The sequence below is a fragment of the Pseudophryne corroboree genome, chromosome 1 (genome assembly GCF_028390025.1).
Source record: "Pseudophryne corroboree isolate aPseCor3 chromosome 1, aPseCor3.hap2, whole genome shotgun sequence".
Classification (NCBI taxonomy): domain Eukaryota; kingdom Metazoa; phylum Chordata; class Amphibia; order Anura; family Myobatrachidae; genus Pseudophryne; species Pseudophryne corroboree.
The window spans coordinates 665280538-665297352 of NC_086444.1; the positions used below are offsets into that span (position 1 = coordinate 665280538).

At 43.3% G+C, this 16815-nt stretch overlaps 1 protein-coding gene across 8 annotated transcripts in view; it reads right to left on the reverse strand.

Annotated features, from left to right (window-relative positions):
* SUSD1 (sushi domain containing 1) overlaps positions 1 to 16815 on the reverse strand; it is a 669144-nt gene that overhangs the window by 481440 nt on the left and 170889 nt on the right. For all 8 annotated transcript variants that reach the window (XR_010175769.1, XM_063914696.1, XM_063914695.1 and 5 more), the window contains exons 5-8: positions 11402 to 11581; positions 8015 to 8167; positions 7170 to 7349; positions 3548 to 3727 (exon numbers count right to left, since the gene is read on the reverse strand). Coding sequence is in view for 7 of the 8 variants with exons in the window: in XM_063914696.1 (XP_063770766.1) it covers positions 3548 to 3727; positions 7170 to 7349; positions 8015 to 8167; positions 11402 to 11581 (693 nt within the window). In the remaining variant the exon portion in view is untranslated. The remainder of the gene's footprint in view (positions 1 to 3547; positions 3728 to 7169; positions 7350 to 8014; positions 8168 to 11401; positions 11582 to 16815) is intronic.

Sequence of the window (16815 nt, forward strand, 5' to 3'; positions counted from 1 at the left end):
AACATAATCCACCCAAATCTGAATCTCTCTGCACATGTTACATCTGCCCCACCTGCAGTGCAAGATGGTTTTGCCCAATTGCTAACTTTTTTTGTTTGCTAACAAACCTGAATAACCCCTACTATGCTATAGTGCTGATTGCTATATAAAATAACCACAAAAGGGACATGCAAATAATGTCACTCACCTTCTATCTACTTATCTCACGCATTATGAAAATGTGCGGAGGTGCAGTAAATAGAAAATAGCAATTACCAAATAAAACAATAATAATAATGAATACGCATTCTGCCTGGCATTGTTAAGTTAGTACTTAGCAGCTGCTGTGACTTTATGGTGAATATCAAACCACACATGCTGCAGTGTACTACAGTATATCATTTACAGTAATTATATGTGTATAATTTTCTTATATAGATTTAGATAGAATCAAATACATTTTCTTAATGTCCCTCACAAACAAAACATTTACATACCCCTGTTATAGATAGATAGCTTTATTTGGGTCTATTTACTAAGCCCTGGATGGAGAAAAAGTGGACGGAGATAAAGGGGGTATTTCAGACCTGATCACTAGCAGGACCAGATTAACAATGGGGCAGATGGAGCTCCAGCTCCAGGCCCCCCACATAAAAATAGGCCCGTCATGCTGGCAGAGGGATGATGACAGCTGGCCATACAGTCATAAATCATAAGTATAATTGTTTTTGACGTTTTCGCACAAAATTATCAATTTTGTTCAATGTTTATGTATTCAGGGAGACATTAGAGCACATAGTGTACAGGCAGAGGCGTAGCGTGGAGACATGACACCCGGAGCAGGGTCATGTCACGACGCCCCCACCCACATACATACATAGATTCACACACATTTAGGCACAGACATACATAAACACACAAATACAGTACACACACACACACACACACATATATATATATATATATATACACACACACACACACACACAAATATACACACACAGATATACACAGACATACACATATACACACGGACATACATAAATATACTCACATATACTGTATACAAAGATATATATATATACAAACACACACATACATGTATACACATTAGCACACGGACATATACACACACATTTACACACAAACACAGACATATACACATAAACACACAGTATACACAGACAAACACACAGTATGCACACAGTAATTCTCACCAAGAGGCCAGTAGCAGAGCAGCTCCTCGTTCCAGCCTGGAGGGGCGGAGCTTCTATGTGATTGACAGGCTGGACCTCCGTGGGTAGAAGGAAAGGACTGAGGAAAGTGAAGAAGTGGCCACCACACTGCAGTGATCAGTTCCTGATCACTGAATGTAGATCCTTGACAGCCAGGAAAGTTCTTCTGACAAGCCTTCAAACCTCCCCTCTTCCCTGACAACACACCACACTGCACTGCACTGGACTCTGTGCACTGTGCAATCAGTGATATGCAACATGCAGGCAGTGTGGTGGCCACCCCTTCCCTCTCTTCTAGTCATTTCCTCCTACCCCTGCTCGAGATCCCGGCTCTTAGCTGTGCAGTGAGCAGGCGCCTTCTGTCCCCAGCACGCCTGGAGCTGGAGCTCCACTTGTTCCACCCTCCCTATGCCCCTGTGTACAGGGTGTGCACCCACACATGACTCGGGCCACACCCACACAGCACTGGTCACAGCTCATCTCCATCTCAGTATAGGCCCTTGAACATGTTCAGCTTCAGGCCCATGTAGCCCTTAATACGGCCCTGTCACTAGGGTGCATTTTTGCATCCCTGCGATCAGATATTTTCCGCCTACAGGGGGAGGGTATATGGTGTGTGTAGGTGTGCGTCCGCTTTTGTAGGAGACCTGCACAAAAACATCAGGACTTACTGCCCAGGACTTAACTCAGCCGCTGCGTTTGCTTCATGCTGATCGGGGCCGGAGCTGACGTCAGACACCCTCCCTCAAAATGCCTGGTCCCTCCTGCGTTTTTTCAGACACTCCTGTAAAACGGTCAGTTGGCACCCACAAATGGCCTCTTCCTGTCAATCACCTGTGTGATCGCTTTTTTCGCGCCATCCCATTGTTAGGCACCGATGCCCGGTGCAGTCGTCAGATGCGCCGGCACATTGCGGTGCATACGCATGCGCAGTTCAGATCTGATTGCCCACTGTGCGAAAACGCACAGCAGTGATCAGGTCTGAATTACCCCCAAAGTACCAGTCAATCAGTTCATAACTGCCATGTCACAGGCTGGGTTTGAAAAATGCCACTTAGGAGCTGATTTGCTGTTACTTTATCTCCATCCAAGGATAAGGAAATAGACCTTATAGACAAATAGATGATGAATACACGCAGTAGATAGAAAAACATCAGTGGTAAAATGCTTGCAGTTTGAATGTTATAACTTATTAGTTCGTAGGATGATCGTGTGACAGGCTTATACTTGGTATGCACTAGACAACTTGCGAACAATGCAATGTCATCAAAAATTTCCCTTGAACTCCCTAGCAAACAATATAGTGCATAACTTACAAATTATATCGTCAGTGGCCACATCCAGTAATATGCTGTCGTTGACGATATCCTCAGATTAAATTGCATGTAGGGAAGAACTGAAAATGCGATGGACGCCGCCGCAGGAGCGTCCATAGTGCGTACACACTTGACGATTTGAACAATTTGTCATTCTGATACTTCGGAAACGTCCATATCGTTCAAAAAATAGTCTAGTGTGTAGAGGCCTTTATACTATAAACTGCCATTGTGATGTCACAGAATTATTGTGTAAACCATTGTTTGGTAGGCTGATCATGTGACAGGCATACATCATAAACAGTCAGCATTGCTATAACTGTTGCTGCTAGGTGATAAACTGTCAGTTGAGAGGGAGGAAAGGAGGGAATAGGAAGGATGGTAGGGAAAGGAGGGAGGGGTGTTGGGACGGAGACAGGGAGAGGAGGAAGGGAGGGGTGGGAGGGTGTGTGGCATGGCAGTGTGGGTTGAGATCTGGAGAAATTTTGAGAGGGAGGGTGAAAGTTTATGGGATGGGAGTCAGAGGGATGTGTGGAGGGAGGAAATATGGGAGGGAAGGAAAGTGGGATGGAGGTAGGAAGTGTGGTTGAGATGGTGTGTGATAGGTAGAGTGGAAGTGTTTTAGGGACAGACTGAGTGTTTGAGGCAGGGTGGGTGGTATATAGGGAGGGAGAGAGTGTTGAATGGCTGCAAAGTAGGCAAGAGGGAGGGAGTGTAGGTGGGATGTATTTAGGGATAGATGGAGGGCACATAGGAAGGAAAGAAAAGTGGTCAGGAGGGATTTAGTTATAGAGAGATGGAAAGCTAGCGAGACTAAGGGAATTTTGGAGTAAGGGTGATAAGAGCTGTCCTTCGCAATACTAATCGTATATGTTAGTACATATGTGATTAGTATCGGTGCAACGTCTGGCAATGTGTGTCGGGATGAACACCGCAAGGTTAGTACATGCCACCCAATAACCATAAACCTTTTGTGTTTGAAAACATTTTAAACATAAAACAAAGATATGTACTTACCTTTACAAACTATTACTACTTCAGTCCATGTACCTGCATCTGAGCAAATAGATATATAGTGATCTTTGTCCATAGTGAATCCATCATCACATCTGTATGTCACCTTACTTCCAAATGTGGTGGCAATTATGGAATCCGTGTGTGAATTTGCCGGAAGTGGTGGCAGTCCACAGTCTATGGCTTGACAAAAATTATTTACAAAATAAATCAGTTTAGAATTTTCAGATTTCTTTATTTCAGAACACTAAATAAACATTTCTGCTTTGTTACAGACTTTATCAAGTTGATATTTAGAAAATTATCTGCTGTTCATAATCACTGCCCGAACATAGGGTCACAGGTTCATCATTTATGCATATTGTTCAGACCTGCAGTGCTTCTTTATTTGTTACAGTAGGGATGCAGTCGGTCAGGATACCGACACCGGAATCCCATCAGCTGACAATGTCGACAGCCGGAATCCCGCCTAATGGTGCTATTCCCACTTGTGGGTGTCCACGACACCCATAGAGAGAATAGAACCTGTGGCGAGCGCAGCGAGCCACCAAGCCGGCAGCATGGTGAGTGCAGCGAGCCCGCAAGGAGACTCTTTATGCTCTCCCCGCTGCCGGCATACTGACCGTCGGTATATCATACTAATCAGTGGCGTAAGTTCATCCCAGTAGCCCGGAGGCGAGATAAATATTGGTGCCCCCCCCCCTTTATTTAGATAAGTGTGTGTGTGTGTGTGTGTGTGTGTGTGTGTGTGTGTGTGTGTGGTCAGAAATTTTTTTTATATACTGTATATATACACATTTCATTGTCTTTTATTTTAAATCACACATTTCTTAGCAGTCACACTCAGGAGAAGAAATTTGTGTACATGGTGTCCAATTTACATATGAGGTCCCCGAGGCAAGATGGTGCTGCAGCTCAGCAGGGGCAAGTGTTGTAGACCCCCCCCCCCCCCCCACCCCAAGCGCTGTCTACTGGCCTTGTCCAGACCTTAGCCATGGTGAGTGACAGTGCATTTGTGTGGATGGAGGGAAGAAGGACAGCTCTATTGTGCTATATGTTATATGTGCTGTGTGACCGTAATCTGTAAGGGGCATCACTACTGTGTGGGGGCATAGTGTGTAAGTGGCACTACTACTGTGAGTGTGTAATCTGTAAGGGGCATTACTACTGTGTGGGGGCATTGTGTGTAAGTGGCACTACTACTGTGAGTGTGTAATCTGTAAGGGGCATCACTACTGTGTGGGGGCATAGTGTGTAAGTGGCACTACTACTGTGAGTGTGTAATCTGTAAGGGGCATTACTACTGTGTGGGGGCATTGTGTGTAAGTGGCACTACTACTGTGAGTGTGTAATCTGTAAGGGGCATCACTACTGTGTGGGGGCATAGTGTGTAAGTGGCACTACTACTGTGAGTGTGTAATCTGTAAGGGGCATTGCTGTGTGGCATAAAGTATATAAGTGGTATTACGGTGTGGTATAAGGGGTACTATCGTGTAGTGTAGTGTGAATAACAGACACTACTATGTGATGTAATGTGAGTAAGGGTCACTACTGTGCAGCATAATTTGAATTGGGGGTACTATTGTGTGTCCATGACCCTTCCCTACAAGACTTTTATCAGTGCATATGCCGTCCCTATTTAAAATATTGGGGGGCACCAGTGCACTGGCACAGAGCACCAAAATCTCTAGTTAAGGCACTGAGCTACAGTGTTTATCAAAGACTCCTACCAATGGTGGCTGGCTATCCTTGAACATCAGCCAATGAAATCAGCTGTCACTAATTATTTTCTAACAACACTTAAGACCCTTACCATGTATTTTACTGATTTGTAAAGCCCACAATCAGTAATTAGAGGTCACATAGTACGTTATGAATCTCATCGAAATAGAGAGCAAAAGCTGAAACTATCAATCCTTACCGAGTCCACTTATTGGAAAACGTTCACAAAATGTATCCTACAAAATGAATTCATTAAATTAAAAATCATTCCCTTAACCCACTGTCAGCTTCTGAAAAAATTGAAAGGTCCCTTCTCTGCCATAACCAAACACCTTTGTGGAAAAAAGGAAAAATAAATAAAGTTGCACATCTCCAAACTAGGCAAGACCCCTCACTCTGAACTAATTAGCTTCCTAAATCACTGCTCAACACCTATCTGAAAACATTTCTCGTTTCTCATTTTTTCTCATTTTGGTCTTGTCTAAAAGCACTCCTGTGAGGCACAGCTGGACTGCTTCTCACTTATGGAGCTGGACTGCCTCTTTTACAATGGGATCAAGACCTTTACTGAAATGTATACAGGACTTGCACAGTTTGGGTGAAAAACAGAGAACTCTCTATTAGCAGCCAATACGGAATGCTGGCAATCTTGTACTAGCAATGACAGCAGAAGAATTTGCTGCTTTCAGAAAATAAATCAAGAGTACAGCTGACAATGATACCCACATGTTATAATTTATATCTGAACCAGGAAATTTGAATAAGAACTATGATGCTCTACTTACATGTGGAAATTGATGTATGAACTGTTTCATTTCATGCTGGTTGATAATTAACGAGTAATTACTAGAATATAGAGTATCATATTAACTAACATCTATTACAAGTACATTGTGTCTAGAGGAACTCACTGGCCTTTTACTAATTTGTAATACTATAATTGCTACTCATTATGGTTTTATATGTATGTTTTTGTAAATTATTATTGTAGAATATTATGTTTAAATACTTCCTTTTTATTGCCAATCCTTTTGTAAAAGTTGGCTCCGCCAACTTCAGGCAGCACTGATCTATTAACAATTATATTCCACATAATGAATTATGCCTAAATAATCATGTTCAGCTATTCTTTGCTACTGAATATCATAAAAGACTTACATACAACACGCATTGGTCACATGGCAGCTTAACGTGTTTGTTGCCATATACCGTTACAATCTAACTTTAATGATCTACATGTACATAATAGCCTATGCCAGAGGTTCCCAAACTGTGTGCCGTGGCTCCCTGGGGTGCCTCAGGACACTTGCAGGGGTGCCCCGGGTTGGTGGTCCAGGACCAATTCAAATTATTCATGGTCAATATAATAGGCAAAACCAGTGCTGGTGGCTGCCAGTCATAAAATATGTGGCCAAACAGAAGCAAATCTTGTCCCTCACCACACAACTGACCCTAAGGATGACATATAAACGCAATCTACTTAATGTAATATTTCTTTCTAAATTTCTCAATAAGAAATTTTTGGCCTAGGGGTGCCGTGAAAATAATTTTGATATTCTAGGGCGCCGTGATTCAAAAAGATTTGGAAACCACTGGCCTATGCTTTAGAAATGACAATTTCATCATCATCATTTATTTAAGTTATAAATCATACAAACTACAATCACACATAAAATCAGAACAATTAATAGCATGATGCTGGGTAATTCAAATCATACTTTTATGAATAGATGAGTAACTAAAGATCACAAAGTCGTGTACTTCTAGTCTGAAAGCAGGGAACCAAAAGAATAATGTAAATATACTCATTACTAGTATATCATGTACTTTTCGATAAAGTCAGTATCTTGGATTGGTATGTTTATGTACAATGCTACACCAAGTTGTATAACGTGAGCATTACCTGCACATACAGTAGATGCACCATCCCATGTCCCATTAGCTGTGCAGACAGATGTGTTATGCCCATCTTTTACAAAGAAACCAGCAATACATTTGTAAATCACTTGGCTGCCAAACGTAGTGTTGCCTGATAAGATCATCTCAGAGTAGGGGAGAGATGGTGGCTGACCACAGTCAACAGCTATAAACAGAAAGATAGAGAATATAAAACAATTCTAAAGCTTAAGTCATTTTGGGAAATGCACAATTGCTCTGAGAATACAGATGTTAAGGATTTCTTAATTTCTAACTTTAATGTTAAAACTAATAATAGTTATAAACTAATGTCTGATGTCATATTGGTCACACCCTCATGCACACTTGGTTAGACAGTGGCAGTGAGTGGTGGGGTTTGCGAGGTCATTCACCAACTCAGAAATGAAATGGATATGTGTGCAGCAAGATCACTTTGTATTCCAAACATTGGACATGGAACTATAGAAGCTGGCTTATAATGATGCTTCTAGATTACACAGGTTCTCAAACTCTGGCCTCAGGACCTCACACAGTTCACGTTTTCCAGGTCACCTGTGGTTTCTTAAAATGTAGCAGTTGGTGATACACATGGAAAATTTTAGCTGTCTGGGGTCCTGAGGACCGAGCTCAGAATCACTGCATTCCAGGAGATTTCTTCTGATGTATAAGCAATGTATCAATTTTAGAAAATGTTATATTTCCTTACAGTGTTGAGAATAAGGTAGAGATACAGAAACGATACAAATTAAAATGTTACAGTATATATATGTTTTTTAAGAACATGGATACATATATATGACATTGTATATTTATAATGACTTGGTTTCTTACCGTGGCATGAAGAATCAGCATGCTGTATTTGAAATTGTCCAGTGCCATTTTGCAGCTTATAACCCTCCTTACAGTAACATTCATAGCTTCCAGGGAAATTCTTACACCGCCCATGAGCACCACAGGTTTCAGGTACCACACACTCATCAATATCTGTGAGATAAGACTCAAGAAATTTCATACAAAGTTGAATTTCATAAATATTCATCACTAGAGCTGTAACTGAATAAAAATTAAAGTACTGACTATTTTAGAGGGTGTACATGAGAATGGAAATAAAACTGGCTTGTGGGTTTACTCTGAGAGAGTGACTGTACTACTGTAGGTGGTGGGGAATAATAGTAAGTATTAGTGTTGTTTCAATAATAATGGTTGAAATACATAAATTCTGTAATAATGATAAACTTATTTTACAATATAATTTTGTGAATAAATTGCACCTGCCATAGGGCAGGTGCAATGGGCAATGGTTCTAGCAATGGCACACCGGAGTATCTACAACCATTGGCGGTTTCTGGGTGTGCAGGGGTGCAGAAAGTGGATGTCTTAGTGCATGCACCAGGGCCGTCTTAACAGCATTGTAGGCCGTGGGCAAAGCAATGCACTAGGGCCTCTATACACCCATTCATGGGAACCAACTTTACACTTCCAATAAACAGAACTACATTAGAACCTTCAATACTTTGACATAGAGTTCAATTCCCAACCAATATTTACTAATAGTCGATATGAAAATTGACTCATAATCGACCCAAAATCGACCACAAATCACCACTTTCAATAGCACCATCAGAAACAGTTCTGTTTAATTTTAAATCATGTGGAATTGCCTGAAACCTCAATATGATGGAAAAAAACATGGGAGAGAAGCATTCCAATTAACACGGGGATGAAGGTATTTGTGGGTAATACAGTGCATGTGACTTGTTTTGACCAATAGGATTGCATTTGCATAATAAAGACGATTTTGATTTGATTTGTGTGTAAATTCACCAGATTTAGAACTTCAAATAGAACTCATATCACCTAGTGATTTAAAAATGGAACTCAAAATTGACTTTTATTAAATGAGTTATTTGGAATAGAAACACAGTAGTTGATTTTGTGGGGATGTTGGTTCCATTCTGGTCGGTTTTAAATAGACCCAAAAATTGACTTAATAAATTTACCCCTTAGTGTCTATTGAGCCAAGGTTATAAGTAGGACAGTGCCTTCTACACATGACCTCCTGCTGTATATAGTAAACTTACATATTTTTTTTACAACCAAATGTCTTTTTGCTTACAGTAGTTAAATTACCTGAATTGCTAAATACAGAATTGCAATTACAGTTTGAAAATAACCTTTTTCATAAAAAATATACATTGATTTTACACATTTATAATTTCTTGGTCACAACTCTGATTGTTGGATAGCTCCAGCCATCCACCAATCAGCATGCTGACTGCCATTCACTGTCTGGCTGCAGGCTGGGAGGCAGCTAGAGAATGTTGACAGGCTGCTCTGATTGTGTGACCATCACCTGCCCCTACTCAGAGGCCCCTAGAATTGTGGGGCCCTGGGCAACTGCCCAGTGTGCCTATATGTTAAGATTGTCCTGGTTTACACATACAGATGCATGCATCTACACGATGGAAAAACACTGACATTAACATTTGCATATAATCTCTACATGTCTCTGCCAGCAGACACAAGTGCGGACACAGCAGTGTCCACCTCTGACTCATGCCCAATGTGTCAGTTTAGCTGTCGGACCCCAAACATTAGTTTTGCTCCCATGTGTTTTGGTTTCACATTTTGACTCTAACTCACAAAAATAGAACCTTAATATAAATGAATTAACAGGATAAATTCATAAAAGGTCATCTTTACATTACTTGTCCCTTGATAGGAAATCAGTGTCTGCTTTGTCATGTGCAAATATTAGAACCCCTAATCATTAGGAAAACTAGTCTGTAAAAGAGACATTCCCCCCTAGTGAATTCAACCCATTGTAATGTAACCAAAATACACCATAAATTTGTTATGCGATGCTGTACAGACAATGGGGTCAATCCTATTATCTGTGATAAACTCGTGTCACTGACCTGGTTTTACCTTGTAAATTATTGCTGCTTTAAAAATACAGGCAGATTTGCAGAAATTCCTGAAAAGCCTGCCCCTCGCAGACTATTTCATATTGCCCATGGTCTAATATATGTCAGTGGCCTAGCAAAAAGTCAGAGACCATGAGAAGGGAGCAAAGTGAAATCAGATAATAACCTAGAACAGACGTATCAAACTCTTGTTCCTGCGGGCCGCATGCAGATCCTAATGCATGATCTTGTAGACCACATTTACTATTATAAAAGTAGTTGAATGCGGCCTGCTGCCACAGGGAAGCCGGATGAGAGGGCCGCAACTAGGGGGGCTCAGCACCATTGCAGTCCCCACTCTACAAAGCTCCGTCCATCGCTGCATCCCGCCTGCTCAGAACCATTAGCAAAGAAGACGTCACGCTGTCCATGCCCTGTGTGTGTGTCCAGATGCCCACAAATTGCAGGATTCATTGCAGTCCACACAATCTTAGGCCTTGATTATTCAGCCCTGTTGGGTTTTTCAGTTTGACATGCCTGATCTAGAATATGCCTATCATAAATGTCAGCCACTGAGGGCTTTAATCTTGTTCTGCGTAACCTAACAAGAGATAATATGTGCTATACCATGCTGATGTATACTGCTTTATATGTGATATTTGTGCCTAGAGAAATGTTGTTCTGCCACTAGTAACAAACTGATATTTCATTTCCTAGTTGCAAATTTATTACTGTTTTATAATGTTTGTAGTAAAATTACTTTTGGTTAGCAATAATAGAAACTATGGCTCTCATTCCGAGTCGTTCGCTCGGTATTTTTCATCGCATCGCAGTGAAATTCCGCTTAGTACGCATGCGCAATATTCGCACTGCGACTGCGCCAAGTAATTTTACAATGGAGATAGTATTTTTACTCACTGCTTTTTCATCGCTCCGGCGATCGTAGTGTGATTGACAGGAAATGGGTGTTACTGGGCGGAAACAGGCCGTTTTATGGGCGTGCGGGAAAAAACGCTACCGTTTCCGGAAAAAACGCAGGAGTGGCCGGGGAAACGGGGGAGTGTCTGGGCGAACGCTGGGTGTGTTTGTGACGTCAAACCAGGAACGACAAGCACTGAACTGATCGCAGATGCCGAGTAAGTGTGGAGCTACTCTGAAACTGCTAAGTAGTTTGTAATCGCAATATTGCGAATACATCGTTCGCAATTTTAAGAAGCTAAGATACACTCCCAGTAGGCGGCAGCTTAGCGTGAGCAACTCTGCTAAAATCGCCTTGCGAACGATCAACTCGGAATGAGGGCCTATGTCTCACCTTTGCAGACCATGGTAGCACCTTCCCATGTTCCTTTAGTTGTGCATACAGACATGTTGCTGCCATGATCAGGAAGGAATCCAGGCTCACACATATAAGTTACATGATTGCCAAAGGTTGTTTTGCCTGCTAGGACCATCTTAGAATGGGGACCTGCCGGAGGTTGTCCACAATCAACCTCTGTGAATAGAAATAAGGTTGTTAATCAATTTTTTCAATATTAATTTTTATTAATTTATGGGTAAACAAAGTCAATAGGAGAGGGGTACAGAAGAGAAAAAAGGGGAAGGGGGGGGTTAGGGGGGTACACAGATTGTTCCACAGAAAATAAACAATAAAGTATAGAGGATATCGTGGAGAACATCCTATCGGAAAGTGACGTGTGGCTGAATCCAATCTACAATCAATACATAATAACATGAAAACATAAAAAACCTAAGGTCCCTGAGGGGGTGCAGTATCTGGGAAACTATAATGCCAATAGGTAGACCACGGATACCAGCGGAGCAATGGGCAGGAAGAAGTAGGGGTATAGGCCACTCCCGCTGTCTCAAATTCGCAGTGCGATTGTACAGCCAACTCTATCGCTTTTATATGAGGAACTCCGACTGAACGCCATTGGAGAGCAATTAATAATTTTGTTGAAATAAGAATATGGCCTAAAATGTATCGGTCGCTCGACGATAAATCGCCATAGTACAGGTGTAGGAGAGCTAGTCGTGGATGGGGATGTATATAAAAGCCCAGAACTAGTTCCAAAAGGCGAAAGACAGAGTTCCAGAGCGGAGCAACCACTGGACAATCCCAGAAAATATGTAGTAGTGTGCCTATCCCACCACAATTACGCCAGCACAGATTGGATGTAGAGGGTTGCATCGCATGTAAGCGGGAAGGGGTGAAATACAATCGGTGGATACGTTTATAATATAGCTCTATATGTGACATACATTTAGAAACTGGATAACAAGACCGGAAAATTGTCTCCCAGTCTTCCTCCGATAGCGAACACCTAAGGTCCACCTCCCATTTCGCTTGGTAGGGGGCTGGCTGTAGTGATTGGGAGTTGATAATGTAGTTGTACCATTTAGTAATGCCACCCCTGCCCTCTCCATCATCTAGAAACTTCTGGACAAGTTTGGGTACGGTGGACAGCGAGTGGGGGGGTGCCGAGGCCCCATGGAGCCAATGTCTGAGTTGTAAATATTTATAAAATTCCCTATGTGGCAGCAGGAATCTTTCCTGTATCTGGGCAAAAGAGAGAAGAGTATTATTCACCATTATATCCTGCAAAGACAGGATTCCCCTCGAAATCCAGGAGTCAAATCTCAGATCAGGGATTAAGGAGGCTATGCCCTTCAATGAGAGAGCAGGGGTAGGGAGGGTTATAACAGTTACACTATGTACTACTTCCAACCAAGCCCTCCGAGTAGATTGGACCGAAAGAGACCTGCTGGCCAATAGTTTGCCCTCAGACTTCGGGAGTAGTCAAACATCAGTAAGGGGGAGCGGGGCAACGAGCCCTTGTTCAAGTTGGACCCATGGTTTATATGGGGGATGTGAATACCAAGCGCCTATCTGTGCAAGTCGGCACGCCAATTGGTAGGAATGTAAATCTGTATATGCCAGACCCCCTTCCCGCTTGGGCCGGACCATTGTTTTCCTGGCTAACCTCGGTTTTTTACCCTTCCAAACGTAAGAGTTGAAAATAAATAGCATTAAATTTAGACAAGAGATAGGTGGGTAGGAGGACAGGGATGGCCCGAAATAGATACATGAGCTTGGGGAGGATTGTCATCTTCAGTGCAGCTATGCGCCCTAACCATGATACATGGTGCATCATCCAGTCCGAGACCAGAGATGTCAGCTTGCGCAGCAGCGGGGGATAGTTAGCGGAGAGTAGGTCATCCAGCTTCTGGGTGATATGAATCCCCAGATACTTAAGGCTTCTATCCTGCCAGGAATAAGAGTAAGAAGCTTTCAGCGCGGATAAGAGGGGGGGCGGAAAATTGATAGGGAGTGCCTCTGTCTTAGTATTGTTTAGTTTATAATAGGATACAGCCGAATATTCCGACAAGAGTGTGTGTAATGCTCGCAAGGAGGTAGTGGGAGTCATGAGCGTCCGGAGGACATCGTCCGCAAATAAACAAATTTTATGATATTGTCCCTGATATTCCACTCCTGTAATCAAGGATGAAGATCTTATTTTCTCGGCTAACGGTTCAATTGCCAGAGCAAATACTAGCGGGGAAAGGGGGCACCCTTGGCGTGTGCCATTTGTGATCTGAAAAGGGGAGGAGAGGAGTCCATTTACACACACTCTTGCCGAGGGGCGCGAGTACAAGGCCAAGATGGAGGAGAGAACCCTGCCGGTAATACCAAACTTACCGAGAACCTCCTTTAGATACCCCCAGTGTAGGCGATCGAACGCCTTCTCCGCGTCTAACGACAACAGCAACAGGGGAGAGTCCGACGTAGAAAAGGTGTCTAGCACATTTATTACCCGTATAGTGTTATCGGGGGACTGTCTTCCGTGGACGAACCCCACTTGATTGCAGTGGACTAGCGAGGGGAGCAGGGGGTTAAGTCTGTTAGCCACTAATTTTGCGTAGATTTTCAAATCAGTATTTAATAGAGCTATGGGGCGATAGTTGGACATCAAAGCGGGGTTTTTCCCTGGCTTGGGAAAGGCAACTACACGAGCCTCCAACATTTCAGCCGGGAAATTCCCGGCAGAGGAAGTCTGATTATAGACTCCGTTCAGAACAGGGGTAAGGGTATCTTTGAAGCATTTATAGAATTTATTGATAAATCCGTCGGGGCCTGGAGCTTTATCTAACGGGAGTGAGTCTATAGCTTGAGTAATTTCTGTAAAAGACCAGGGTTGGTTTAGAGCCTGTAAAGTAGATGAGTCAACAGAAGGGAGATGGGCATCTTTCAGAATGGCCGCAATGGTAGCTGGTGTAGGTTGCGGGATAGATACATCGTCCTTTAAATTATATAGGGAGGAGTAATATGTGGCGAAGGAGTCGGGTCGGTTATTTTGATATTATTGGAATTGAAAATGAATTTTACCCTCTCTTTAGCAGTTTTCCCCCTCAGCTTGCGTGCAAGCATTCTTCCTGCTCTGTCCCCGTGTATAAAACTTTTGTTGCAGTCCGAAAAGGTTCTTATGGACCTCTGTCAAAGCTACTTTATTCAACTCATCTCTGACCCGAAGCAGGTCCCGATACAATTTCTTATTAGAAGGGCTCAGCTTAAGTAGGGATTCTAAATCTTTAAAACGAGATTCGAGTTCTAATTGGTGTTCTCGAGAGGTCCTACGGATATAGGCAGCCGCCTGGATAGCCGCTCCCCTAACCACCGCCTTAAGGGCACACCAGTGTGTGAAAACGGACGTGTCGGCTGGTCCATTGGTTTCAAGGTACAGGGAGAGGGCCTGAGTAATAGACCGGTTAGCATCCGCATTTGAAAGGAGATATTCTCCAAGGCGCCATAGGGTAGGACGTGTCCGCACGCGGCGGAGATTCCAATGAATAGAAAGAGCCGAGTGATCGGACCACGACACTGGCAGGATAGAAGCCTTCGAAATTTGCTGGAGGGTCCACTTATCCGATATTGCCAAATCAATCCTGGAGAAGGAGCCATGCACTGGGGAAAAGAACGAATAATCCCTACCGGTCGGGTTCTTAGCCCTCCAGACATCGTAGAGGTCATATTCATATAATATATTCCGAAAAGCATGAGAGCTATCGCGCAGCGAGCCCGCGCTGAAGGTAGGGCGGGTGAAGGACCAATCCATCGTGAGGTCGGGGACCATGTTAAAATCCCCCAGCAATAACAAGGCACCTGATAGGTACCCCCCGGAGAGTTCTGAAGAATTTCCGGAAAAAGGGCATTTGTTTAGTATTCGGGGCGTACAGCGTGGCTATGGTGACCGGCCTGTCGTCCAATTTGCCTGTCAGGATAAGATATCTACCCTCCTGGTCTTTAATTTGCTGATCTAAAATAAAATCACAGGAACTAGAAAATAAAATAGCCACCCCAGCCTTTTTCTTCGGGCCATTGGATGTATAGCAAGTGGGAAATTTGTTATCCTTAAGGGCGGGGGGTGACAGCGACATGAAGTGGGTCTCCTGTACGGCCACCACGTGCGCCCTACATTTGGCAAAATGGCGCAGGGACAATCTTCGTTTATTGGGTGAATTCAGCCCCTTCAAATTTAAGGAAAGAATATTAACCATTAGGCATAACTGTAAACACTGCAAAGATCACTCTACACACATAAACCATGGTGCAAGACCTGCGTAGGCCTCTGTGTACCAGAACTTGGAGAGATGGGGAAGGTGGGAGAATTAGTAAGAGGAGAAAAAAGAACGGGCACCCCAAGGGTGCCAAACAGGGTTGCCGAAATAGGCAACACATGGGGTCGTGGCAAGGTGTGAGGAGATATCTCCCCCCCCCCCCACTCCTAGAACAATCAAAACAAATAAAACCATATCGAAGATACACAGGCTAAATATCTCCTCCCTGACAGTGGTATGACCTGTGCAGAATATTGTCCAAAGAGAAAAGATAGAAAGAAGTAAATAGAAGCGAAGATATCACTCTCTGGGGGGATGCAGGGCATACAGTGAACAGCATACCGGTAATTATAGTAGAGATAGTACCATATAAGCAGCTTAATCGAAACTTATTCCACATCTACGCTTAAACATAAGTCCTGCTAAATGGACATCCATAGCACTGCCCGGGAGGGTATCGTAAAGACCTACAATAACGCGTAAAAGAACAAGAAGGTCAAGTCCGACAATAACATACATACTGGGTGAGTCAGATAGTCTCTAAAGTCATTTGCCGGCCAATGACCACTCCTGGGCCAATTTAAGGGATGTAGGTGCCGTGTCAGGGGAATCCTCCCTCTTCCAGGAATCCAACAGTTGCAAACCAGCCTCCGGCGAGACTATCGCATGCATGACACCGTTGCGCCTCACAAGCAATTTCGTCGGGAATCCCCATCGGTAAAGGATATCAGCTCTCCTTAGTGCTGTAGTTACCGGATAGAACGAACGTCTCATAGCTAGGGTAGCCGCTGAAAGGTCTCCGTACACTTGTATATCCCCCAAGGTCGTGGCTCGCAAATCCGGGCGCATAGCTGCCCGTAGGATCTGTTCCTTGACGTGAAAGTAATGCATCCTCATCAGCGTGTCTTTCGGAGCGTCCTTCGGGGCATTTCTAGCCTTCGGCAGTCGATGGATACGGTCGATGAGGAAGTCATCGATAGAGCTGGTAGGGAGGAGAGTTATAAAGAGATCCGTTGCGAATTGTTTTAACTCTGAGTTGGAGACCGTTTCTGGAATGCCACGGAGTTTTACATTGTTACGGCGTGACCTGTCCTCAAGGTCACATGTCTTCCT